Source organism: Falco naumanni, chromosome 3, assembly GCF_017639655.2.
Source record: "Falco naumanni isolate bFalNau1 chromosome 3, bFalNau1.pat, whole genome shotgun sequence".
Lineage (NCBI taxonomy): Eukaryota > Metazoa > Chordata > Aves > Falconiformes > Falconidae > Falco > Falco naumanni.
Genome location: NC_054056.1, coordinates 109,003,067 through 109,028,731, shown reverse-complemented (window position 1 = coordinate 109,028,731; position 25,665 = coordinate 109,003,067). Strand labels below are relative to the sequence as shown.

Genomic DNA, 25,665 nt, shown 5'->3' with positions numbered 1-25,665 from the left:
TTTATATATTGAAAATCCACTATGAGGTCTCCCCAGAGCCTTCTCTTCTTCAGGCTGAACTACCCCAGCTCTCTCAGCCTTTCTCCACAGCAGAGGGATTCCAGCCCTCGGACCATTTCTGCGTCCCTCTTCCAGACCTGTTCCAACAGGTCCGTGTCTGTCTTGTGCCGAAGACCCCAGAGCTGGATGCAGTGCTCCAGGGGGTGTTTTCACCATAGCAGAGTAGAGGAGCAGAATCCCCTCCCTCAACCTGCTGGCCACGCTGCTTTGGATCTAGCCCAGGAGACAGTTGCTTTCAGGGCTGGAGCACACATTGCCAGGTCATGTCCCATTTCTCACCCACCAGTATCCTCAAGTCTTTCTCCCCAGGGCTGCTCTCAATCCCTCCATCCCCCAGCCTGTACTGATACTGGGGATTGACCCAACCCAGGCGCAGGACTCTGCAGTACAAAAGGCAGTATTGCATTATTACGTTTAGCCTTGAAACTAAAGACACCTCTAATCATCCTAAGAACCAGAGCCCAAAACAAGTGGGCTTATATGGAAGAAGTGAGCAGAGGGGTGAACTCAGGCTCCAAGGAGATTGCACCCTGTGTCCTGCAGCCCTGCAACCCTGCCATGCAGTGGAGACCTGCCACAGATGCAAATGAATGCAAATAAACCCCCTTGTCTGTGGTCAAGAAGTTGAGCAGTAATTCCTCCCAGGCTCACCATCTAGGAGCTTATGTTTTGTCTTTTTCTGTCCCAATTCTGCTTTTAACCTGTTTGAAGCACCAGTTCATCAGTCTCAGCCCTTCCTGACATTGTCTTAGGCTCTGTGTGCTGCTGTAATTTGGAGCACAACTCATACAGCAACCCACGGACATACTCAGCCTCCAGCTGCAAGAGAAGCTCAGCAGCTATTTACCGCTGAAAAAAGTTACTTGTTCTCCAAAAAAGTTTTTGCTATTTTAACTTGAGGGGAAAAAACTGCTTCCCAAGGGCAAACAAACTCTAGAATTGCTTTTTTGCTGATAAAAGCAAGACTCAGGAGTGTGGGCTCAAGGGAAGGAGATGTCTCTTGGGTTAGATGGAAAACAGAGACGAAAATGTCAGTAACAGGAAAAGAAACTGCTGCACAATCCTAAAGGCAAAGCCACTGTCATTTATCAAGTGGGCACTAGTTTTCTGCTGTGATGTCTGTTTTTTGGCCCTCTTTCTTGCCTGTGGTTTCGCTGCTGGTGGATGAGCTGCACGCAGACCTAAATACATGTATTTGAGGAAAGGGAGAAATCAGAACAATGATCTGTGTACTTCCACATCACTATCATTCCCAGCCAGGGCAATTATTTTCTGAGATATGTGGACAGAGAGCAAAGCCTCTTTTTTCCCCACCATGCTCACCTGCAGAACTCAGGCTGGTTTGAGCTCGCATGGAGGTAGCAAGGACCAACAACAAACCATAAACCTTACTAAGCAGCAAAAGCATTTACACCTCAATTAATCTGACAACATCCCAAGTCCTCTGCTCTGTGGGGCCGGGGATCCAGTGGGCTAAATGACACCCCACAGCAAAATGCATTTTCCTTTACTGAGTGAGGAGGTGTCTGTGACCACAGTGACTCACAGGAACCCACCGGCTCCTGGAAATGGAAACATGGCTGTTTCCATTGCAGTGAATGCGTCATTTCCAAAGGGTATGATGGTGCTACCAACCCGGCATGAGACCATGGCAGCATCTCCATAACTATTTGTTCACATGAAAAAAAAAAATTATTGGTCCAGCTTCAGTTGTGAAGGAGGGAGGACTTTGCTTCCCAAGTGCTTTGGGCATTGGACTTTTCCCTGTTTGGAAAAGTTAAGAAAGTCCATACACTGACAATTATAAATATTTGCATTAGAAATACACTTTGCCCATTCAGCTTGCACTGCTGACCAGCATTGCTTGGCGGAGCTCTGCTGGAGAGCATGCTTAGCCAGGGATCTGTGCTTATCCTGGTCTAGTGCGGTTACAACACTAGCTGCCATTGCGACATTCCCATGTTGCACGACCTGCCACTCAGGGGTTCATTGCTAAAAACATTTGCACATCCTCTTGGCACAATGAGGTTTCGGGAATTTCACAATACCACCAAAGAAGGGGGAAGCAAACTGTTCTCAACAAATACCGAGTTGTGAGTTAGTGACTGAGCAGTGGCATTTGCTGGATCTCACAGCAGCTATTGAAGGGAAAGTGGCATTGGCTATTACTTTGCAAACCCTGGCAGAGACTAAAGGATGCTCAGGAAGAAGGTGGTGAAATTCTGAGACCTTTCTGGGTTTGTTTTGACCTGACTGCTCTCCCACTGGGGGCTTGGGAGCTCTGCAGACAGCACCAAGTCACCGGGACATTGGTGAGCTGTGAGCAAAGCAGAGGCTAATGCTGACATCCAGCAGTAACTGTCAACCATGGAAAGCCACAGAGGCAATTAAGCTTGCTTGATGCCTCCTGTTCCTCTACCCCTTCCAGCCTCCATAGGGTGCTTTGCTTTGGTAACGGCTGGCTTACAGCTTTGCTCCAGAGAAGCTAAAATTAAAACAGTGACTCCATTGCAGACTGAAAACAGAGCATTCCTTCTCCGCCCGCGTGCTTTGGATGGACATCAGAAGCCAAACCCAGGCTGTTAAATCCCCTGTGTAAAAACAATATTCTATTCTGATCCTCAATCCACCACGGCTCGCTGCGGTCAGGATGTTCAGTTCCCAGACTTGCGTTCAGGGGGCTCCAAAATGGGATTTGCCTAGAAATGAAAAACATAAACACAAGAAGCCAGTATCTCTGCAGCTTATTGGCTTAAACAAAAGCTTATTCTGCTCCAGAGAAGGGGGAAAAAAGAAGTTAATTCATGGATAAAGAAAGAAAAAACCCCAAATCTTCAGGATCTCTTTCACCCCATATTGTCCCCTAATTCTTTGGGAAAGGGAAGTTTTGCACTCAGCCAGAGCAAAGATGGAGATCTCTCCCAGCTCTCCAATCAGCCAAGGCCCTTAGTGTGGGACTAGCCCTCATGGGGGTAAAAGCCTAAATACCCCAGTCCTGAGTCACTACCAGGTGGTGCAAAGCTGCTCCCTGGGCATCCAGCCCCAATGAGGTAACAGAATCACAGAATCATGGAATGTTTTTTGTTGGGAGGTAGCTTTGAAGGTCATCTAGTCCAACCCTCTTGCCCTGAGCAGGGACATCTCCCAATGGATCAGGTTGCTTAAAGTGCCATCTAGCCTGATACTGAACTCTTCCTGTGATGGAGCATCCACAACTTCTCTGGGCATCCCGGTCTGGTGTTTCACCACCCTCATCATAAATAATTTCTTCCTTATGTCTTATTTAAACTACCCTCTCTCAGTTTAAAATGATTGCCCCTTGTCTTAAGTCTTCAGGCCATGGTTAAAAGTCTCTCTTCATCTCTCTTATGAACCCCCGTTATATATTGAAAATCCACTATGAGGTCTCCCCAGAGCCTTCTCTTCTTCAGGCTGAACTACCCCAGCTCTCTCAGCCTTTCTCCACAGCAGAGGGATTCCAGCCCTCGGACCATTTCTGTGTCCCTCTTCCAGACCTGTTCCAACAGGTCCGTGTCTGTCTTGTGCCGAAGACCCCAGAGCTGGATGCAGTGCTCCAGGGGGTGTTTTCACCATAGCAGAGTAGAGGAGCAGAATCCCCTCCCTCAACCTGCTGGCCACGCTGCTTTGGATCTAGCCCAGGAGACAGTTGCTTTCAGGGCTGCGAGCACACATTGCCGGGTCATGTCCCATTTCTCACCCACCAGTATCCTCAAGTCTTTCTCCCCAGGGCTGCTCTCAATCCCTCCATCCCCCAGCCTGTACTGATACTGGGGATTGACCCAACCCAGGCGCAGGACCTTGCACTTGACCTCATTGAACTTCATGAGGTTCACATGGGCCAAATCCTGCCAGGGCTGCCAGAATATCTGTCCCTGCAATGGCAATTGGAAACAGCATTGGCAAAACCCAGCAAGATGGTGCTTTGCTCTGACGTACCAGTTCCATCATTGTTTTTGGAAGGATGAAGGTACAATTTGCAGCCCCTCGTATGTGTGAGCATCAGGATGTGTTGGCACATCCCATGCCATGACAGTGGAGACTCCAGTGGTTTCCAGTGGATCCGTACATGCCACCACCATAGGGGCCATCGCCACGCCTCAGCTCTTGCTGCAATTTGAATGGGCACACACGCGGAAGGAACATTTCTCCTGACCCCACATCCTCCCCAAAGCTGGGACACGTCCCTTGCTTGGTGGCCAATGCTGTGCTGCTCCTGCTTCACTGCAGGGCTCTGGGTTCCTCTGAGATGAGAAGATCAGATATGGCTGGGGGAGAGGGAGAGGAAAGGCAGTGTTTCCAGCAAGAGGAGAATTAAAAAAAAGGTAAGGCTTTTTCTTCGTGGAGGAGAGAAAACGTCTCCCGTAAGCAGGGAGTGAACCTGCAGACCAGAAGGATCTTGGCAGCCTGTGGGGAAAGAGTAAGGATTTTAGAGGGCTCAGGCCAACTCTTAACATATCCCTTATTTAATGAGTAAAATGGTTTTTCAGGGATTTTAGGCCTGAAATGGTCTGCACAGCTTCCTGTTCACAGCAGCTCCTGTGTCCTCCCTCCCACAAGGAGCCTCCATCACCAGGATCCCCAGGTGCCTGAGCCTCCATCACTGGCACCCCTGGGTGCCTGAATCACCAACACCAGGACCTCTGGGTTCCTGAGCCTTCATCACCAGGATCCTCAGGTATCTGAGCATTCATCACCTGGAACTCCAGGTGTCTGAGCCTCCCTCACCAGGAATCCCAGCTGCCTGAACCACCAACATCTGGAATCCCGAGTGCCTGAGCCTCTGTCACTGCCACCCCTGGATGCCTGAGCCTCCATTGCACGTATCCCCAGGTGCCTGAACAACCAACACCAGGACCTCCAGGCTCCTAAGCCTCCATCACCGGGACCCCCAGATGCCTGAGCTGTCATCACAGGGACCCCCAGGGTACCTGAGCCTCCGTGACCTTAATCCTCAAGGTGCCTGAGCCTCTGGCACTGGCACCCCTGGATGCCTAAGCCTCCATCACTTGGATCCCCAGATGCCTGAGCCTGCATCACTGGCACCCCCAGGTGTCTGAGCCCCCATTAACAGGACCCCAATATGCTGCAGGAGTCTCAGAGCCCCAGCACCACAAGATCCCCTCTTGGTCCAAATCCCCAAAGTGTGAGGCTGTGGAGCAAGCCCCTGCCCACACCCCACACCTCTGGTTTCACCTCACACCCCTGCTTTCCCCCAAATCCCTGCACAAAGCATCTGCCTCCGTAGCACCTGCAGGTCTTTGCCCATCCAGCACCCATTAAAGGGACAAACCAGGGGCTGGGACACCAAGCCCTGTCCCCCACTGCCTTCCCCCCTTTCTCTGGCTGCGTTTCTTTCCCCTCACTGCAGTCCCCAGCCCCTTTCTTCCCTTATATTTGAGGCAGGACAAAACTCGTAACAGCAGTGACTCTGGTCTGGGTCACTCATGGGCTTCAGTCCGAGATCAGTGTGGAGGCGGGGACAGCCAGGAACTAAAGCCACAGCAGCCGTTTTCCTTATCTTTAACCCTTTTTTGCCAAGCAACCAATTTTCCACCCAGGCAAACCCATCCCCACCCCACCGTGCCCCCGAGCCGGTGGCAGGCCTGGGGCACCCCGCAAAGCCGGTCCCCATCTTGAGCTCCTCTAGATGTCACCCTCAGCCGTCTTTTCCTCTGCTCTGATTTTCCTTTCTCCAAGATCCTGCATTTTTTTTTTTTTTTAAATTCCTTTCTGATCTCTTTCCGGCCATGTGTGATTGCAGTTTCCTCTGGGCGTCCATTTCATCAGCCCGAAATTAAGAGGCAGAGGAGAGGGGTGGCAGGCAGCTGGCGGGAGCCCCCCCCCTCCCCACCCACCACCGCCCCGAACCTGCATCCCACATCCCGCCCTGCTGGGACCCCGCTTCTCCCCAGGCTGGCTGAGCACCCCTCGGCACTCCCTCACTGCACCCCGCTCCCAGCCCCGGCCCCGCTTGGCCCGGAGGCCGGGGGTGGGGATCTGCCACCTCAACGCAGGCACCATCAGTTCTGGGGTGACTTTGCTTTTTTTCGGCTGGGTTTTCCCCCCACACCACCCTCTTCACCCGCAAAGGACCCCCTGCCATCCTGCAGTGGCCGGATGGTTTTTCTCACCCCTGGCTCGGAACCACAAGGCCATCGCCGCCGACGCTGCCCATCTTCTCCCACTGCCGCTGGATGCCAACACCGGGGCCAGATTCAGCCTCAGCGAGAAGGTCACGGTATCTCCAGTCCAGCCTTCCCCTCCCCATTGCCGCCAAGCCCGGCTCCCTGCCGTGGCCGTGGTGCGGTGGAGGGGTCGTCGGCCTTAGAGGAAGCCCACGCCTGGGGCAAGCTGAGAAAATCCCCGGGGAGGTTTCGCCTCTTTGGTTCGTCCTCTTCTGCATGAGACAATCCTGGTTCTGCGGCTCCGCTGGGCGATGGCCGCACAGTGAAGATGTCTGTGGCCAGGCTCAACAGCGTCAATGGCTTTCTGGAGGACGGCAGGATGGAGGCAGGGGACATGGGCAGGATCCTCCGCTGCCTGGAGATGGGCACCGTCCTCACCTTATTCTATCAGAAAAAGTCTCAGAGGCCAGAGCGAAGGACCTTCCAGGTGAAGCTGGAGACCCGGCAGATCATCTGGAGCCGGACACCCGAGAAGGTGGAGGGGGACAGTGAGTATCAGTGACAGTAGTGCTGGGGGCTGGGGACATGCTTGTGGTGGGGTGCCTGGCTGTGGGGTGCTCAGCCATGGTGGGATGCCCACTCGTGGCAGGGAGCCTGGCCGTGGTGTGTCTGGTCATGGTGGGATGTCCCATTGCAGTGAGGTACCTGGCTGTGGGATGCCTGGCTCTGGTGAGGAGACCTACTGTGGTGGGGTGCTTGACTATGGTGCACATGGCTGTGGTGGGATGTCCTACCATGGGGGTGCCTGGATGTGTTGGAGTGCCCTACCATGCTGAGGTCACAGGCTGTGGGGTGCCTGGCTGTGGTGGGGTGCCCTACCATGGTGGGATGTCCAGATGCGGTGGGGTGCCTGGCCATAGGGTGTCCAACCATGATGGAGCGTCTGGCTGTGGGGTGCCTGGCAATGGGGTGCTTGGCTATGATGGGGTGCCCTACTGTGTCCTGCTGTGGTGGGATGCCTAGCTGCAGTGGGGTGCCCAAGAACAGTGGGGTGTCTGGCCACAGTGGGGTGCCTAGTCACAGTGGGGTGCCTGGTCACGGTGGGATGCCCAGTGTGATGAAGTGCCTGGTCATGGTAGGGTGTCCAGCTGTGGTGGGGTGCCTGGAAATGGTGGGGTGCCTGGCTACAGTGGGGCATCTGACTACAGCGACCCCATATTGTCTGGCCATAGTGGGAATGCCTGGCCACAGTGGGATGTCCAGATACAATGGGATATCCAGATATGGTGGGGTGCCTGGACATAGTAGGGTGCCGAGCTGCAATGGGATGCCCTACCATGGTGGGGTCTCTGGCCATGATTGAGTGCCTGGCCATCGTGGGGTGCCCAGAGATATAAATGCAGGAGTTGCTAGTCTCAGCAGCCCTTGCCTCCTCCATCCCATCTCACATGGCCCATAAGTTGCTACAGGCATCAAGCTGCTGCCATTTCATCCCCAGGGTTTTATACCCTCCCTGGCAAGGAGGTAAAGGAGCTGGTCATCACCTTGCCTGCTCACGGTGCTTTGACTGCTGGGGCAGGCAGCAGCATGGGGTAGAGCATGCTGGTGGCCCCATGCAGCCCAGAAAGGACCTGGCCAGCTGGGCTCTGCCCCACATGCATTAATTATGTCAATGCAGAGTTTGGACTGGTAGCACTGGTGTCCAGCATAGGAGATGCTCCCACTGAAGCATCCATAAAAATCACTGTTACCTGTGGATTCACTGGTGGCTAGTAGGCTGTTGAGGCATCATCCCACTGCTGGGCATCAGTGGAGCTCTACACCTTGGTGTTCATTACCTGGTTGCTTGTTACCTCAAGGCTTGCACCTCCTCTTAAATCGGGCTAAAAAGAGTCAATGGATGAAAACACAGGGTTGGGGTGAAATGGAGCTATACCATTGCCTCATCCCACATCCACATGCAGGGAGGAACCCAGTTTGGGGGTATCATCTCACCTGGAGGATGGCAAAGCCCACCCTGGAGGTTTGGGAAGTGACAGATGCCTTTTCCCCAGAGGAATGTGGATGGTGTCTTTAGGAATCACGGATCACCCACCCAAAAATCACCACCCACCACTAATTTTATGCAAGACAGAGCAAAATCCCCAGGAGGGTTCAGTTCCTGCTCAGAGGGGCTGACCCTGAACTGGACTGCCAACCATGGCAAGGCTTTGAGCTGGGAAAGAAGGTGGCACCCAGAGATGAGTATCAGCACGAGTACGATCCGTGCTTGTCTGGACCTGCTGGGCATGGGAGTAGATTTGTGAGAGGAGGAGGAGGGACGGGCGGGGGAAGGAAAGGCACCCATTTTTGGAGAGGTGGTTTTGGTCTTCATGGGGAAAAGCTCATTCTTTGCTCATGGAAATAACACATTTCCAGCTGCTTGTTTTGTTTTGGGAGCACTGCATGCCACCGGGTCAGGGTCTCGGGTTACTCCCAGTGCCCAATGCCCAACACCCTGCCTCAGTTTCCCCACCAGTGCCTTGGGATATGGCTGCTCCTATGCAATGGCCCAAAACCCTCTGTGGGAATGAGTGGACATCCTCCAAGGTCATGCAGAAGGGGGGGGGAAAAAAGAGAATCCCTCTGGAAATGATACAATTCTGCCATTCAGTCCCACCACTTGCTTTCCCCAGGCCAGTGTGGGAGCAATCCCTGTCTTGATGCTGGGCTGGAGCATCTTCACCCCCTGGTCCAGCCCTGCTCTGTGCTTACACATCCTCCCACTTGCTGTGATATTGTGGAAGCACCAGGATCTCCTATTCATCCCTGGGGTCTTGCTCCCACCCCACGCCTGACCTCACTCCTTCCCAGGCCTTTTTAAATCACCCCTTCAACCAGGCACCCCGCTTGCAGAGGGATTAGCAGGGACAACCAACTGCGCTGATGTCTCTGTTATGGACTGGCAAGACCAGAACATAGATCCTGGCTCTCCCTTAGAAGCCCTGTGCCATGTAGGCTAATTACACGCTTCATTAAGCAGCCAATGGATGAGTGTCCGTGCCATGGGGTAACCTGTAGCATCGCCTCCAAAATTAACCTCATCCTGGAGGGTTTCCAGTTTATCACCCTCAGCAGACCCTGATCCCCAGCACAAGGACGAAATCTAGCAGAAAACCATCAAAAAGGGATCTTTACAAGAAATTTAAAGAAATAGGGGTAAAGGCAGCTTGGCAAACCCAGCAGCATTTTGGAGGGGTGGTTTGCCATGACGACAGCTATTTGGGATCACACTTCCAGCCTCACTAATGGCAAATAATTACAAACAGGACCATTTGGGGAGGCGAAAATCCAGATGGGGTTTAACACCACTGGACCAGGAGGAAATTTTTTATTTCAGGTTTTATGTCAGCTTCACAGCACCACGGGGATCTCTGGGGGATAGGGTCATCCAATCACACCTGTACAGGAGGGTCTGAGCTGCTACGTGTCCTACAAGAAGGCATGACCAAGGCAAACACGAGGGCACATGGCTCACGCCACCACAGCACTGCCCAAGTCAGTGGGTTTTCCCAGCACAACCATCCCCTCCAGCTGCTTTGTTTTGCTTTTCTCCTAATGCATTAAGAAAACTCCCAGGCTCTCAGCATCCCTAAAAGCCACTGGGCAGAACTTGCTCCTACATCATCTTCCCACCATTTAAAATCTTCTTTGCACCATGCTGCTTGCTTTGCATTAGAAGAGAAAAGGGATTTTCACAGCTGGAACTGACTTCCAGAGTGTTTTAATCACCCGGGACCCCTGAGACAATGCAGGGAGGAGTTTGGAGACATACTTCTGACATGATTGCTGCAAATCCGCTGCAGATGTGGTTTCCAGGAAGCTGCCGGCCGTGTTGCATTGTGCAGCCCCGTGCCGCTCCCTCTTCCCCTGGCTTTTTTGTGGGGCCAGGCGATTTGCCCTGTGGAGAAGGACTTGGGGGTACTGGTGGATGAAAAACTGGACATGAGCTGCAACATGCTTTTACATCCCAGAAAGCTAACCTTATCCTGGGCTGCACCCCGAGCAGTGTGGCCGGCAGGGTGAGGGAGAGGATTCTGCCCCTCTGCTCCGCTCTGGGGAGACCCCCCGGAGCACTGCGCCCAGCTCGGGGGTCCCAGCACAAGCCAGGCAGGGACCAGGGACCTGGTGTTGAACTGGGGGGATGGCTACATTGCAATTTGTTGGTGGAGCCCTGATAGCCACTGGCTTCTCACCTATCTGGTACTATGGGGAAAGACAGGTTTGGGGATGAGCAGCTGGTTTTTAACCTAAAAACCCATTTTTACTCCCAAATATCTGCCTGTTTGCATCAAAGAGGGTTTTCTCCAAGACATGGGGGCTGCACAGAGACAGCAACAGGGTTTTATTTCTTGAGATCTACTCCCAAAATAAAGCACATGCAGGGGCGCAGATCCCCTGTGTATCACTTGTGTTAAAATCCCACTCCAATCTGTGAAATTTGGCTTGTGGTCATCCAGCAAGAGGAGGCTGGATAAAGCCTCCAGTGCTTTATGGATTTTTTCTGCCAAGTTAAACTATTCTGCACCTCTTTTCCTGCTTAATCAGGCCAATTTCTCCCTCATCCCTTATTCCTCCCCACATTCAGCTTTTCTTTCCCCACTTTGGATTAGGCTGAGGGTTTCCATCAAGCCACTGACACGCCTGCACCCTTCCCCACCGCCACATCCTAAACACGTCTTGGCTGGAAATTCTCCGGGAAATGACCCATTTCCTTGGCAGGACAATACCCCGGCACAGTGGTCCGGTTGCCCTCAGCCATACAATGACCTTTCCGGTGCCGGTGGCTCAGCCCCAAGTGCAGAGCTGCCTGGGGGGTGATGCTCATGGTATCGAGAACAACTTTGGGTATTATTACTAATATCATCATCATATGATTATTCTGCTCCCAGTGGGATGTGTCCACTTGGCAAAACCAGTAGTCAGAAGTCTCCTTTGGCAGTGTAGTGGTGAGGAAGACTGTGGTCCGGAAACCCAGCCCTCCTGACGCTGGCGGGGCTTTATATAGCAAGATAATGAGAGAGCAGTGCAGCAGGAAAGAAACACCCTGCGGTCTGGGCTGCCAGGGCTTCAAATTGCCACCTTTGGGCAGACATCTTCAATTAAAAGATGAGCTCAGCCTGCCCCAAGCAGGTTCTGTCTTGGGGAGGAGGAGGCAGGGGAGAGGTGGCTGGAGGCACGCTGTTTGGGATGTGGCAGGCTGAACCTGGAGGACACGTGGCACCCACAAAGCCAGGAAATCAGTGGGCAGCACTGTTGGAACTCCACATCCTGGAGACACAAGTCACTGGAGGACAAACAGGAGTGTGGTGCCTTCACACACCCGGAGGCAGTGCTGCAGGGACACCCCATCCCCAGAGACATGGCTCCCTGGAGGACACATGGCCATGGCACCCATGCTCTTGTGACACAGCTGCAACAGTGCTACAGGGACACCCTGCCCTGGGGACATGGTTCCCTAGAGGTTGTGTGGCTGTGGCACTCACGGTGTTGTCTCACAGCTGCAGCAGTGCTGCAGGGACACCCCTTCTTGGGGACACTTGGCCATGGCACCCACGATGCCGTCATGCAGCTGCAGCAGTGCTGCAGGAACACTTAATGCTGGGGACACAGTTCCCTGGAGGACATGTGGTCATCGTACCCATGGTGCTGTCACACAAGTGCAGCAGTGCTGCAGGGCCACCCTGTCCTGGGTACACAGATTCCTGGAGGTCACATGGCCATGCATGCGCCAACAGGCAGTGCCACGGGGATGCCCCATTCTGGGGACACAGTTTCCTGATGGACATGCAATACCCATGGGTAGCATGACACTAGCAGAGACATCACTGGAGGGCAGTGGGGGCCTGTCTCCCTGGAGGACACATGGGCACTGCGCCCACAATACCATCACACACCTGTGAGCAGTGCCATGGGGATGCACCACCCTGGGGACAAGGCTCCCCAGAGGACACATGGGCTCCTGACAGTCCCACCTCCTGCAGCCTCCCCGAGCCCTGCACATGGGTCCGTGGTTGCAGGGTGTCAGGGGAAATTCCCATGTTCCTCTCTCCCTGCAGTCGACATTCGGGAGATCAAGGAGATCCGCCTGGGGAAGAACTCACGGGACTTCGAGCGCTACCCCGAGGATGCTCGCAAGCTCGACTTCACCATGTGCTTCATCATCCTTTATGGAATGGACTTCAGACTGCGGACACTCAGCGTGGCTGGTGCGTGGCTTCCCTTCCTACTCCCCTTGGCCACCCTTGGGCTCTCACTCCCTCCCAAGCATCCCATCTTCCGCATCCCAACCTCATCACCTCTTTCTTCCTCTTCCAGCTTTCTGCGAGGAGGACATCAACCTGTGGATAACAGGCCTCAATTGGCTGGTGGTGGACACCCAGAAAGCCCAGACCCCGCTACAGATCGAGAGGTGAGGAAGGACCATTAGGTCCCATTTCCCAGTGCCCCTCTGGAGGCAAACCCAGGGGGCTTTTGTCCCCCCCTGGGACTGAGCACTGTCTATCCATCCCTTCCTTCCCAGGTGGCTTCGCAAACAGTTTGATGGGATGGACCGGTCACGGGAAGGCAGGTGAGCATGGCACAGCCCCGTGCCAGGAAGTGGCTGGTGGGTTTGGCTGGACAGGGCCGTATCCCCCCGCTTGCACCTCAAATCTGAAGGCTCAGCCAGGCTGGGGGTGAGGTTTGTGGGCCAATGTAGACCCAGGTTATCTGGGGTGCTCAAAGCCACTGAAAATCAGAGACCCAAGTGCACATCCCCTCCTCACTGCTGTAAGGACCATGGGGACCCTGATGCCCCCATGCCTGCTGCTGCATTTCCATCAGCACCAGGAGGGGCCGGGACATTGATGCAGCCCATAAACATCTCCCCAAGACAGGAAAAAACCCAAATCAAGTGAACTTGGACTGAAATGATGATGAGGGTGGGCGTCATCTCTAGCTGGGATGATGGCTTAGAGCACCCTATTGGTTCTTGGATGTGCTCCTTCTCCCTAACCCTCTGCTCACACTCATGCCAGACCCCATGTAATTAGGGGTCCTGTGCCACTGCAAGAGTCCACAGTCTGGTTGGGTGGCAGTCCCATGCCGGCACCAGTATTTGGGGTGGGTCCCTTGGTGTCAGGAGCTGAGACCCATCCAGGAGTTATCCATCCTTTCCTGGGTCTGGCCAGTGCACTGATGTTGGCTTACCCTCCCGCAGCATCACAGTGAAGGACCTGAAGGCCATGCTGCCCCAGGTGAACTACCGTGTACCCAACATGAGGTTCCTGCGGGACAAGCTCATGGTAAGGACCCCCTGGGCACCCCAGCCATGCAGAGGGATGGTCTTTGAGCTCCCACAGCCGGGCTGGAGCCAGCCCCAGCGTCACTGGCTCCAGTCAGGTGGCCCCACTCTCATGCAGCACCATCTCCCACAGGAGGTGGAAGCCAGGAATGAGATGACTTTCTCCCATTTCATCCAATTCTACAAAAACCTGATGTTTGATGCACAGAAGTCGGTAAGAGCCATGGCTTGTCTTCCCAAGCATGCCCCTTCCCAGTGTGGCGCATCCCCCACCAGCTAAGCTTGATCCTGTCCTTTGCCTTGCAGGTCATCGAGCAGCTGGAGCTATCCTTCCCCTTGCGGTGAGTACCCTGCAGTCCCACAGCTGCCACCCCGGCCAAGCCTCCAAGGGCTGGTTGCATCGGGTGGTCTATGTAGCCAGACAGAGGAACAGAGCAGAGGATGGGAACAGGGATGGGAGTGGAGATGAGAGCGGGAATGGGAGAAGAGATGAGCAGGGATGGGAATGGGGATGGGAGGGGGAATGGGAACAGGGACAGGAGCAGGGATGAGCAGGGATGGGAGAGGGGCTGAGAGCAGGGACAGGAGCAGGGGTGGAATCAAGGATGAGCAGAGATGGGAGTGGAGGTGGGAGGAGGGATGGGAGCAGGGATGAACAGGGATGGGAGAGGGGCTGAAAGCAGGAAGGGAGCAGGGATGGGAGCAGAAAACAGAGGTAAGCAGAGATGGGAGTGGAGGTGGGAGTGGGGATGGGAGTGGGAATGGGAGCAAGGATGAAACCAGAATGGGAGAGAGGAAGGGAGCAGCAATGGGAGCAGGGATGAGAAGCTATGGGAATGGGGATGTGTGCCAGGAATATAGGGACATGTTACTCTTCCCTCCTCCCCATGTCCTCAAGCAATGCAGCACACTCCGGCTGTGTGCCCACCTCTCCCGGGTCACAGGGTGATGGTGGGAGTGTTTGCTCTAGCAGCACCCAACAGCTCAAGGTTCCCCTTGCACCCCCACCACCCCTATGGTCTGTGCTTTCCCCAAGCCCCTTGCCGGCTGCCGCAGCTGGCAGGAGTGGAGCAGGATTTGGGGGCATAGGGAGGCTGAGCTGCAGATGAACACTGACAGCCTCGACTCTCCCATGGGGTCTACCCCAGTTCCTGCTCCCAGTCCTCACTGATGGCCACTCCATGTCCCAGGAATGTGGACCGCCCTGAGCTGTGCCAGGTCTCCCTCTATGACTTCCAGAAGTTCCTGCTACATGACCAGAAGGTGGGTTCTCTTAGAGACCCCTGCAGCATCCCTCTCACCCCCAACCTAGGGGACCCCCATAGGTCCCAAGGGTTGCCCCATGGGATGCCCGAGCCCGGTTCCCCATGTAATGACAGCCACGTTTGCACTTCAGGAACCCTGGGCCAGCGACGTGGGCATGGTGCGGGACTATATGTGCACCTACCTCAAGGAGGGCTCCAGTGAGGCAGCAGACCCCTCCTTCCAGCTGGATGAGGTGGGTGGCCCCACCCAGTACCCACCCAGGGGTGTCTTCCTGGTCCCATCAGGCTCTGACTTCTCTGCTTCCCCCACCTAGTTCCTCACGTATCTCTTCTCCAAGGAGAACATGGTGATGGACGCCAAGTATGAGCGTGTGGTGCCCGAGGAGATGAACCACCCCCTGTCCCAGTACTGGATCTCTTCTTCCCACAACACGTAAGAACAGGGTGGGCTCTCCTTGGGGACCTCCATGAGCATCCCATCACCTAGGCTGGGGCAGCCCTGGCTGCTGATGGTCCTTCTCTGTTCTGCAGGTACCTGACGGGGGACCAGTTCTCCAGCGAATCCTCTCTGGAGGCGTATGCCCGCTGCCTGCGCATGGGCTGCCGCTGCATTGAGTGTGAGTCCCCAGAGCACTTTGCAGAGATGCTGAGCTCCTCCCAGCACCTCGTGTTGCATCAGATAGACCATCCCCTGTACCCATCCCACAGCACTGGGGTGGGGAGTCTTCCATGTCCTTTGGGGGCTCAAAAACATGGTCCCCCATGCACAGTTGGTGCCCAGCATGTGTTAACCAAGGTGTTTCCCTACTCAGTGGACTGCTGGGATGGTCCAGATGATCTCCCCATCATCTACCATGGCCACACACTCACCTCCAAGATCAAGTTCCTGGATGTGCTGCACACCATCAAGGAGCACGCATTTGTCACCTCTGAGTAAGCCCTAGCCCCACAATGACACCCCAGTTCTGGGCCAGGCAGGCAACCCCTCCTTTGCCTTAATCCAAGGCCACCATTGCCACCTGCTTCGTCCAGGTTCCCCATTATCCTCTCCATCGAAGACCACTGCAGCATTGTCCAACAGAGGAACATGGCATCCCACTTCAAGAAGGTCTTCGGGGACATGCTACTCACTAAGCCAGTGGACATCAATGCTGATGAGTTGCCCTCACCCACCCAGCTCAAGAAGAAGATCCTAATCAAGGTACGGAGCTGGAAAAAAGCACCCCAAAGCCCCTCTTTGCAGGAGAGACAAGGACTGTGTTGGGCTGGGAGGGCTGGTGATTCTCTAAATCAAAGGAGTCCCAAATCTTAGAAATCAAGAGTGATATCCCTCTATGCACAGGTAGGACATCTCTCCAATGTTCTACTGCAAAAGATTGGTCCAGGGGAACAGGGGGCGGTGGAAAGGGACCTGCAGGAGCCCAAGCAGAGCCTGAGGGCTGGGAGCTCAGTGTAACGGGGACACCGTGCCCACTGCTGAGCTCCCTTCCCTGGGCTGTCCCCAGCACAAGAAGCTGGTTGAAGGGAACCTGTACGAGGAGGTCTCCACTGCCAGTTACTCAGAGAATGACATCAGCAACTCCATCAAGAATGGCATCCTCTACCTTGAAGACCCCATCGACCACGTAAGGGTCTCCCTGCCAATGGCAGCCAGGGGCCTATTGGGGTCTGTCAGATGGGGATGCGCACTGGGGTTTGGGTTGGGCGTGGGGCATGGGCTGTCCTAGACCATTGCAATGCTGTGGGGGACAGGAGACGGCAGAAACAGCCATCTCAAAGCCCCATCCATCCATGCCATCGTCCTCCACACCCTGGTGATGCTTTTCCTCCCTCCCAGACCTGGAGCCCCCATTATTTTGTCCTGACAAGCAACAAGATCTACTACTCAGAGGAGACATCCCGCTACCAGTTCAATGAGGATGAAGAGGAGGTGGAGCAAAAGGAGGTGTGTGCGGGGCAAGATGCATCCGTAGGGGAGTTTAGGGAGGACTCTGTAGTGAGGGTAAGTGGATGGCAACACCCATTTTGGGGTGAATTTGTAGGAGTTCAACAACAATGAGCTGCACTTCACGGAAAAGTGGTTCCATGGGAAGCTGGGAGGTGGCCGCGACGGGCGACAGATTGCTGAGAAGCTGCTGCACGAGTACTGCACTGAGACAGGCGGCAAGGATGGCACCTTCCTGGTGCGCGAGAGCGAGACCTTCGTGGGTGATTACACCCTCTCCTTCTGGTAGGAGCTCCAGGGGGAAGGCAGGATCCTACCCGCTCTGAGCTGGTCTGGTCATTCCACCAGAGATTGTCCCTCCAGCCAATGGCTGGGTTGGTGGCTGGAATGGCTTATTGTGGGGGAAAGCATACAGACCCCCAAGCGTGGAACAGTGGGGACATGGACCTGAATTGACTCACCCCTGCCTTTCCCTCACCAACGTGGCAGGAGATCCAGCCGGGTGCAGCACTGCCGGATCCACTCACGCCAGGAGGCCGGTGCCACCAAGTTCTACTTGACAGACAACCTGGTCTTCGATAGCCTTTACAGCCTCATCTGCCACTACCGCGAGGTGCCACTCCGCTGCAACGAGTTTGAGATGCGCCTCACCGACCCCGTCCCCCAACCCAATGCCCATGAAAGCAAAGAGTGAGGATGGTCCCCATCCCTATCCCCTCGGTCCCTTGGGTCCACCACCTTCCTCCTTCCCTGGTGTCAAGTCTTGGGTGCCCCCTGGGGTGTGGGAATGCCAATGCCAGCTCACCACCACCATGCTCTGCCCAACCAGGTGGTACCACGCCAGCCTGACACGCCTGCAGGCCGAGCACATGCTGATGCGGGTCCCACGGGATGGAGCCTTCCTGGTGCGCAAGCGCAGTGAACCCAGCTCCTATGCCATCTCCTTCCGGTGAGTGTGGTCACCCCAGTACACTGAGGCTGGCCAGGCTTGGCCACGATGCCCACATTGCTGGCCAAGCTGAGAACTGCCTGGCTCATGTCTGTTGTGGCTCCATGCTGGGTGGCAGGTGCTTGCTCTGGGTCAGCAAGGTGACACCAAGGGGACTCTTGGTGCTGTCACAGCAGAGCCCACCTAGCTGTGGTGATGGGAAGGCCATGTCCTCAGGGCGGTCACCCTGGTGGCATCCCTGCTGGGGGAAGGGCATCATCTCCTGCCCATCTCCATGATGGAACAAGGGTCTGGCTACCCCTCACATATCCTCCCTTGGCTCTCTTGGCCCCAGGGCGGAGGGGAAGATCAAGCACTGCCGCATCCAGCAGGAGGGTCGGCTCTTTATGCTAGGCAGCTCAGCTGAGTTTGAGAGCCTTGTGGACCTCATCAGCTACTATGAGAAGCACCCACTCTACCGCAAGATGAAGCTGCGCTACCCCATCAACGAGGAGACCCTGGAGAAGATGGGCACCACCGTGAGTGCTCCCAGCAGTGGTGATGGTGGCTCTGTACCATGGGTAACCAAGCCCTGTCCCCAGCTCCACCATGGTGGGAAGGTCTCCTCCAGCCTCTCGGCTGAAGCCCAAACAGAACTGTCCAAGCTCATTCTGCAGCCATTGCCCACAGTTATAGCTCCACCATAATTCCCTTCCAACAAGTTGCAAAGGGGTATTAGGTCCCTCTCAGCCTCCTTTCAATCACATGTAGTAGCCCAGCCCCCACCACATCCCCTTGTAGCCCCTGCCTGCATCCAGGTGATCCACTCAGGCATTTATCTTTGCAGGAGCTGGACTATGGAGCACTGTATGAGGTGCGGACACCCCACTTCTACGTAGAGGCCAACAAGATGCCAATGGCCAGGGTAAGGGGCCAAGCTGGTGTCCTTGGGAGGTGGAGGATGGTGGGACATGACAATTCTAGTGCTGGGGCTCCTGGGTGGTTATCCTTAGACCCACCAAATCTCCCACCACTGACCTGAGAAGGTATGACTTTTTGCTGCATTTTTCTCACCCTCAAGCAATGCTGGAACTTGACTGTTCCCACATCAGCATCGCCTGGGGACAGTAGTCTGAACTCCACCAACATCACTGTCACAGTGTGGTGGCAGGGGCAGGTCTGGAGAGAGCCCAGGGTGGACCAAGGACCTGGCACAAGTTAGCCCCTACAACAATGAAATCCCCATGGATCCTTTTGCACTGGGGAACCCCGAAAGAGCAGGTTTAGGGTCAGTTCTCAGGTGATGCAGTCTCCATCCTCAGAGGTTTTTGGGACTGACTGGTCTCAGACCTGACCCAGTCTCCATCCTTGGAGGTTTTTGGACTGGGCCTGTCTTGGAGCTGACCTTGGAGGAGACTTGACTGGAGCCCCAAGATTCCTTCCCTGTGATCCTACAACCACATCGTCCAGCACTGCTGTGTCTTAAAGGTCCCTTTGCAGCAGAGCAGCTTTCAGGCTAAGACCAGACACTGGAACGCTTAACCCAAAGGGTTTTTTTCAGGGAGTGTGGTAATATCAGGGGATTAACCCCTTAGTACACCAGAAGGAACCATTGGGGGAAGAAGAGGAACCTGCTTTGCACTGAATGTGGTGGTCCTACAGGACCACAGATGCCTCCAGCCCTCCTTGTCCCCTCTAACGTGTTTCACTGCTGGCATGAGCAATTTGGGGGCATCATTTAGAGTACTGGACCCTCAGGAGCCCCCATGCTTCACCATGGGGGCTTGAAGATTTGGTCTGAGTGGGCATGCTGCCTGCCAGTGTCCGTGGGCACTGGATGGTGACACGTGTCCCTCTCCCCGGTGGCCCAGTGCACAGTGAAGGCTCTCTACGACTACAAAGCACAGCGGGAGGATGAGCTGTCGTTCTGCAAGCAGGCCATCATCCACAACGTTGACAAGCAGGACGGCGGCTGGTGAGGGCGGTTGGGTGGCCCCCGGGTGGGCATGGCCGTGGGTGGAAGGTGGAGGGGACACCCTGGGTTTTCCCATGGGTTGTCCCGCAGTGGGTTTTAACTGCCTCCTTTTCTGTCCCCCTATCCCTTCTCCGACTGCTCCCTGACATTGCATGCAGCATGAGCATCCCTGTCCCCCCCCAGATTGGTCCACTTGCCTTGATCCTCTGACCCATTGCAGGTGGCGGGGGGATTATGGGGGCAAGAAGCAACTGTGGTTCCCGGCCAACTACGTGGAGGAGATTGTCAGCACGCAAGCGCAGGAGCAGGATGAGGCTGTGAGTGCCATGTCCCCACACACCTGGGACCGAGGCCACCTGAAATGCCTCTGGCCTTGTGCCAGCCCAGACCCTTATCTGTAGGCTGGGGAATGCTCCTACCCCCACTCCAGCTTGGACCCTTTTCTGGAAACTGGAGGATGCTCCCAGCCCCATGCCCAGCCCAGACCCTTATCCGGAAGCCACAGGATGCTCCCAGCCCTCTGCCAGCTCAGACCCTTATCCAGAGGCTGAGGGATGCTCCTGGCCCCATGCCAGCTCAGACCTTTATCCATAGGCTGGGGGGTGCTTATGGCCCCACTCCAGCTTTAACCCTGTTCTGGAAGCTGGAGGATGCTCCCAGCCTCATGCCAGCTCAGACCCTTATCTGGAGGCTGGGGGAGTCTTGACTGAGGAGCAGAGCATACCAAGAAGGTGGTTTTTCTCTGCTTTTGCTCAGGCTTGACTGATTTGGAGGGCTGGAGGAAGGCTGCTAAACAGGGTGGGCACCAGGCTCAGCCCTGCATGCCTCCCTCACCACCCCATCTTCCTTCCTTTCTTGCAGTCATCAGAAAACAGCCCCCTGGGGAACTTCTTGAAAGGCTTCATTGACGTGCCATCCTGCCACGTTGGTGAGTGTCCCCACCACGTTCTCACTGTGGCTGTGGGAGCCCACCAGGATGGTGCGCACCCTGTGCTGAAGCTCGGTGCTGTGAGCTGAGGCTCCCTAAACTCATCACACAATTGCCAGCCAGGCTGATGCTTGGCACAATGTGCTGGGGAGCAACATGGGGCTGGGTTCAGAGGGATTTGGCTGATGGGGGGGGGGCATTTGGAGGTCCAAATGATTCAGGGGACATTTGCCCCCAGCTCAAAGGACAATGCATTTCAGCATGGAAAGCTGAAACCATACATTAGAAAAATGGGATCCTATCAGGAGAAGGACCCTGATGGCTGGGGGGGGGTTCCAGGAGGGGCTGGTGGGGGCCTGGGAGTGGGACCGCTGAGGTTTCGTTTGCTCCACAGAGCCATCCATTGGGAATGTCTTCGAGTAAAGCCCCCCTCTGATGTCCTTATAGTTATCTCCAAAGACGGGAGGAGCTCCAAACCATTTGTCTTCACCATCCATTCCCAGCAGATGTCCCACGCAGCCCAGTCACTGGACGTGGCCGCAGACACGCAGGAGGAACTCAGTGAGTGGGTGGCCAAGATCCGAGAGGCCACACAGAACGCCGATGCCAGGGTGAGGGGCACCAGGGTGCAGAGGATGGGGGATGGACAGTCCTGACCCCCAGCATCTCTGAAGGAGGAGGCTGGGGGGAGACTTTCAGCTCCTGTTTTCCCTTGCGCAGATGCAAGAGGGGAAGATCATGGAGCGGAGGAAGAAGATTGCACTGGAGCTCTCCGAGCTGGTTGTCTATTGCCGCCCGGTGCCATTTGATGAGGACAGTAAGAGCTGGAGAAGGGGTGTGATGGGATGAGCATGGAAAGAGATGGGTGGGGAAAACCAAGCAGTTGCAGTGGGCTACCCCCAGGCCACCAGAGAGCCCTGTGTCCTCCACTAATGGCCACCTTGGTGTTTTCAGAGATTGGCACCGACAAGGCATGCTACCGGGACATGTCTTCCTTTCCGGAGACCAAGGCAGAGAAGTACGCCAACCGCAGTAAGGGCAAGAAGTTCCTGCAGTACAACCGCCGCCAGCTCAGCCGCATCTACCCCAAAGGGCAGCGCCTGGACTCCTCCAACTATGATCCATTGCCCATGTGGATCTGTGGTAGCCAGCTTGTGGCCCTCAACTTCCAGACGCCTGGTAAATCCTGCTGTTGGGGTGGTTGCTGGGCTTATCCCTGGAGGTCACCCCAAAATCCCCATCCCCAGTGGCTCTGCCCTGGGTTCTGTTGGTGGAGGTGGTTTGAATGATCTCTCCAACCTGTTTCCTCATCCTGATGGGGACATCTCCATGCATTCCTGGGTGCTTCATGCAAAACCCAGCTGCGTCCCTCTTCCAACCAGGGTTGGGGCTCTTAGTGGTTTGCCAGGGCAGGACCTTCTGCCCAAGGACCTTGGGGAGGTCCCTGAGCCCCATGGCTCAGAGCTGCTCTGTCCCCATGGCCATAGACAAGCCGATGCAGCTGAACCAGGCACTCTTCATGCTCGGTGGCCGCAGTGGCTACGTTCTGCAGCCTGACATCATGAGGGATGAGACTTTTGACCCCTTCGACAAGAACAGCCTGAAGATTGTGGAACCCATCACAGTCCAGCTGCAGGCAAGTGGGCAAGGACAACAAGTCCACCATCAAGACAGGGACTTGCTTCTTCCCTGTCTTTATGTCAGCTGGGGGTGCTTTTTATATGTTTCAGCCCCATACTGGCTCCATGGAGTTTATTACCCCATACTCTCTTGAGTTTGTTGGTCTTTCTCTGCATGCAGCATTGTTTTCCCATGGGACAACCTCATAATTGCACAGAGTTGAGCCTAACCTGAGCGAGAGTGAGGGGGAGGGTAAAGTAGAAGCACCTTACTCAACTTTGGATAATTTCAGAGTTACAGCTGGGAGGGGTTGGTTTGTAGGCACCTGACTCTTGAGCACAGCATGAATCCAGCAAAAATTGTTAAAATAATTTCATGGATACAGCTAAAATCAAGCTAAAACCAGTCCAAAATCATAAATAATTTGTGGTGTGGCTAATCATGGCCATGAAGCTTTTGGCAAGCCCAAACCAACAGAGCCACAGGACTGGCTCGAGGAGTCCTTCCCATCTCGAGGGCTTCCTTGCCATCATGTCTAGAGCTCACCCTCCTCTTCTTCCTCTTCCTCCCACAGATCCTCGGTGCCCGGCACCTGCCCAAGAATGGGAGGAGCATCGTGTGCCCCTTCGTGGAGGTGGAGGTGTGCGGCTCTGAGTATGACAACAGCAAGAACAAGACAGATGTTGTAGGTGAGGGTCCACATGGGTGACATTCCCACCCAGCCCCTGCACCCTGGGGACAGGCAGGGACACCGGGACAACCCTAACTGTGCCCTTTGGGGTCTTCTTGGACATATGGGTGATGGGGCTGGGTTTCATGGAGGAAAGAAGAGGACTGGCATGTCCCACTAACATGCTTGTGCTATGCTGGTGGTGTCCGTGGATCTAACCCTGCTCTGACCTTCCCTGCTCTCTCCTTGGGCCCCAGCCGACAATGGCTTCAACCCTGTCTGGATCTTCAAGCAGTTTGTCTTTGACATCAACAACCCTGAGTTTGCCTTCCTCCGCTTTGTGGTGTATGAGGAGGACATGTTCAGTGACCCCAACTTCTTGGCACAAGCCACCTTCCCTGTCAAGGGCCTCAAAACAGGTATGGTTCTTCCATCCACACCACCACCATCATCATCATCATCTTCATCATCACTGAATTGTGGAATGATTTGTGTTGGAAGGGACCTTTAAAGGTCATCTGGTCCAACCCCCCCTGCAATCCTCCTCCTCCTCATCATCATCATCTCCTTGGGGATCTGGCCGTGGCGAGGGGTTCAGACCCCACCATAGGGCTAAGCTTGTGTTGTGGTGTTGTGTCCAGGCTACCGGTCAGTGCCATTGAAGAACAGCTACACTGAGGACCTGGAGCTCGCTGCCCTTCTCATCCACATTGAGATCATCAATGCCAAGGCAGGTGGCCCAGGTGGCTTGGAGAACCCTGTGCCTCAGTTTCCCCAGCTGGAGCAAGAGAGAACAGCACCCTGGGGTGTCCTGTCCATGCCACCAGCCTCACACCCTTGTGTTGGAGCAGGAGGAAGATGAGGAGAACCTCTACTCATCCATCCAGCAGCTACGGGACCGCGCCAGTGAGCTCTCCAGCCAAGTCTCCAGCTATGAGCGCACCAATGGCTGTGACTCCCGCTACCAGCAGCGCCTTGATGAGCTACGGGCAGCCCAGGAGCGGTTGATGGAGCTCACAGAAGTCCGCAACCGCAAGTGAGTGTCCTCTCCCTGTGCCTTCAGGAGGTCCCTCTTGAGAGGGTCCCTAAGGCTACCACCCTGCTCCCGCTCCCCACCAGGTTGATGGAGAAGAAGAAGAGGGACCGGCAGATGGTCACCAAACGCAGCTGAGCTGGATGGACACAAGCCCGCTGTGGATCTCCCCTGCCACCTCCTCTCCTGCTCCAGAGGGAGGTGGGGTGGCTGGATCTTGACCTTCCCATGCCTGGGGCTGGGTGATAGCAGTGTGACAAATTTGGGGACAAAAGGGGATTTCAGGTAGCTCTGCCTGTGATGTTTCTCTGTCGGGGCGAGGTGGGAGGCAAGATGCTCTGGCATAAATCCTGGGCACCTCCAGCTTCGTCCCATGTCCCTTGGGGCTTGTGGCCATGTCCGTGTCCCCCGGGGTGGCCATCCCCGCTCCTCTTCACCCTGCATCCTCTGTGTCCCACCATCCCATTGCAAGGGGGTGGTGATGAGTCCTGTGACTGATGGGGAAACTGAGGCACAGGTGCCCAGCCAGCCAAGGATGGGGCAAGACCGGCCACCTCCATCCTGGGGACAGGGGACAGGACTGGCTGGCAGCAAGGCATGAGGATGGGGACACAGGGGACAATTTTGTGGGGGCAGGGGGCATTTTCCCCCCCCACTATAAATATCTGTATTTTCTTCTTTTATCCAGCATGTACATATGGCGCAGGGTGGGGGGTCTGTACGAGCCTCAGTATTAGGGCACAGGGGGGGACCCTAAAACGTCTGGAGATGACCCCAGCATGGGCATGAGGGAGCAGGGGACCAGGTCTGGGGGTGCCCTGTGGGGCAGGGTGGCCGGTGACAGGGTGCCCTGAGTGAGCATTGCACAGACACAGGCACCGAGGTGGCCCCAGAGGGGACAGGGATGTCCCCAAGGTGACTCCAGCATTGACACCAAACTCTGGGAATGGGGACAGATCCTGCCAGTAAAGCCAATAGAGGTGATACCCAGCAGGGTGGCTGGGGACATCTCGGGGTGTCCCCCGGGGTTGGGGTGTCCCAACGGGGGGATATGTGTATTCTTTGTATGAAAATAAATCTATTTAGCCAATATTTATATCCTGCTGCTGTTGTCTGGTGTCCCTCCAGCTCTGACCACAGCACCGATGTCCCCAGGGCGGATGATATCCCCAGGGTGATGACTCCATGATCATGGATCCTGTGTGTCACCCTTGTCCCCATGACATGTCCCAGCAGTGGCGGGGACACCCAGGCAGTGCATCAGTATGCGCTGCAGCAGGCAGGGTCACCTGGGGAGGGGACACAGGATGCAGGATGTGGGGGACAGAGTACAGGGGCAGGGGGACACAGGCCAAGGGACACAAGCCACAAGGCAGAGGGCCAGGGGGACACAGGGCACAGGGGTGCAGGGACATAGACAATGGATACAACATTGTGGGGACACAGGAGACAGAGCCATTGGGCCAGAGGGCTCTGGGGCCATGGGACACAGGGCCACCGGGACACACGGCTATGGGAATGCAGGGGCACAGGACCACGGGGCCATGGGGACACAGGGCTGTGGGGATGCAGGGGCATAGGGCTATGGGGACATGGAACACAGTCCTCTGGGCACACCCGACATGGGGCTGTGGGGACGTTGAGCCATGGGGACACCGGGCTATGGTGACACAGGACTCTGTGGACCCAGGGCCATAGGGCCATGGGGCCATGGGTCCCAGGGTCATGGGGCCATGGGACATAAGGACACAAGGCGCGGCGTCAGGAGGAC

The 25,665-nt window shown here is 55.5% G+C and overlaps 1 protein-coding gene and 1 long non-coding RNA gene across 4 annotated transcripts; one reads left to right on the top strand and one right to left on the bottom strand.

The window, feature by feature from the left end:
* Positions 1-1,966: 1,966 nt before the first annotated feature.
* On the bottom strand, positions 1,967-6,305 carry LOC121085045. The gene is made up of 2 exons (XR_005826937.1): positions 6,213-6,305; positions 1,967-4,485 (listed from the first exon to the last, which is right to left on the bottom strand). It is a non-coding gene; the product is annotated as an uncharacterized LOC121085045 (long non-coding RNA).
* LOC121085044 (1-phosphatidylinositol 4,5-bisphosphate phosphodiesterase gamma-1-like) lies at positions 5,425-24,990 on the top strand. Of its 3 annotated transcripts, none has more exons than XM_040587243.1 (32): positions 5,427-6,754; positions 12,305-12,454; positions 12,564-12,657; positions 12,769-12,816; positions 13,447-13,531; positions 13,664-13,744; positions 13,837-13,871; positions 14,721-14,793; positions 14,927-15,028; positions 15,134-15,228; positions 15,327-15,412; positions 15,608-15,728; positions 15,828-15,996; positions 16,301-16,420; positions 16,633-16,740; positions 16,838-17,025; positions 17,230-17,430; positions 17,570-17,689; positions 18,024-18,207; positions 18,516-18,593; positions 19,540-19,643; positions 19,864-19,960; positions 20,505-20,571; positions 21,019-21,182; positions 21,292-21,388; positions 21,526-21,750; positions 22,059-22,207; positions 22,766-22,880; positions 23,119-23,280; positions 23,503-23,591; positions 23,713-23,897; positions 23,981-24,990. In XM_040587243.1, the coding sequence occupies exons 1-32, from the start codon at positions 6,535-6,537 to the stop codon at positions 24,030-24,032; spliced, it is 3,864 nt and encodes a 1,287-aa protein (XP_040443177.1). In that variant the 5' UTR covers positions 5,427-6,534; the 3' UTR covers positions 24,033-24,990. The 3 variants fall into 3 exon arrangements, with proteins under 3 accessions (XP_040443178.1, XP_040443177.1, XP_040443176.1); XM_040587242.1 differs by having other exon boundaries at positions 5,429-6,754; positions 15,110-15,228; XM_040587244.1 differs by lacking the exon at positions 19,540-19,643 and having other exon boundaries at positions 5,425-6,754; positions 15,110-15,228; positions 19,802-19,960.
* Positions 24,991-25,665: the final 675 nt, after the last annotated feature.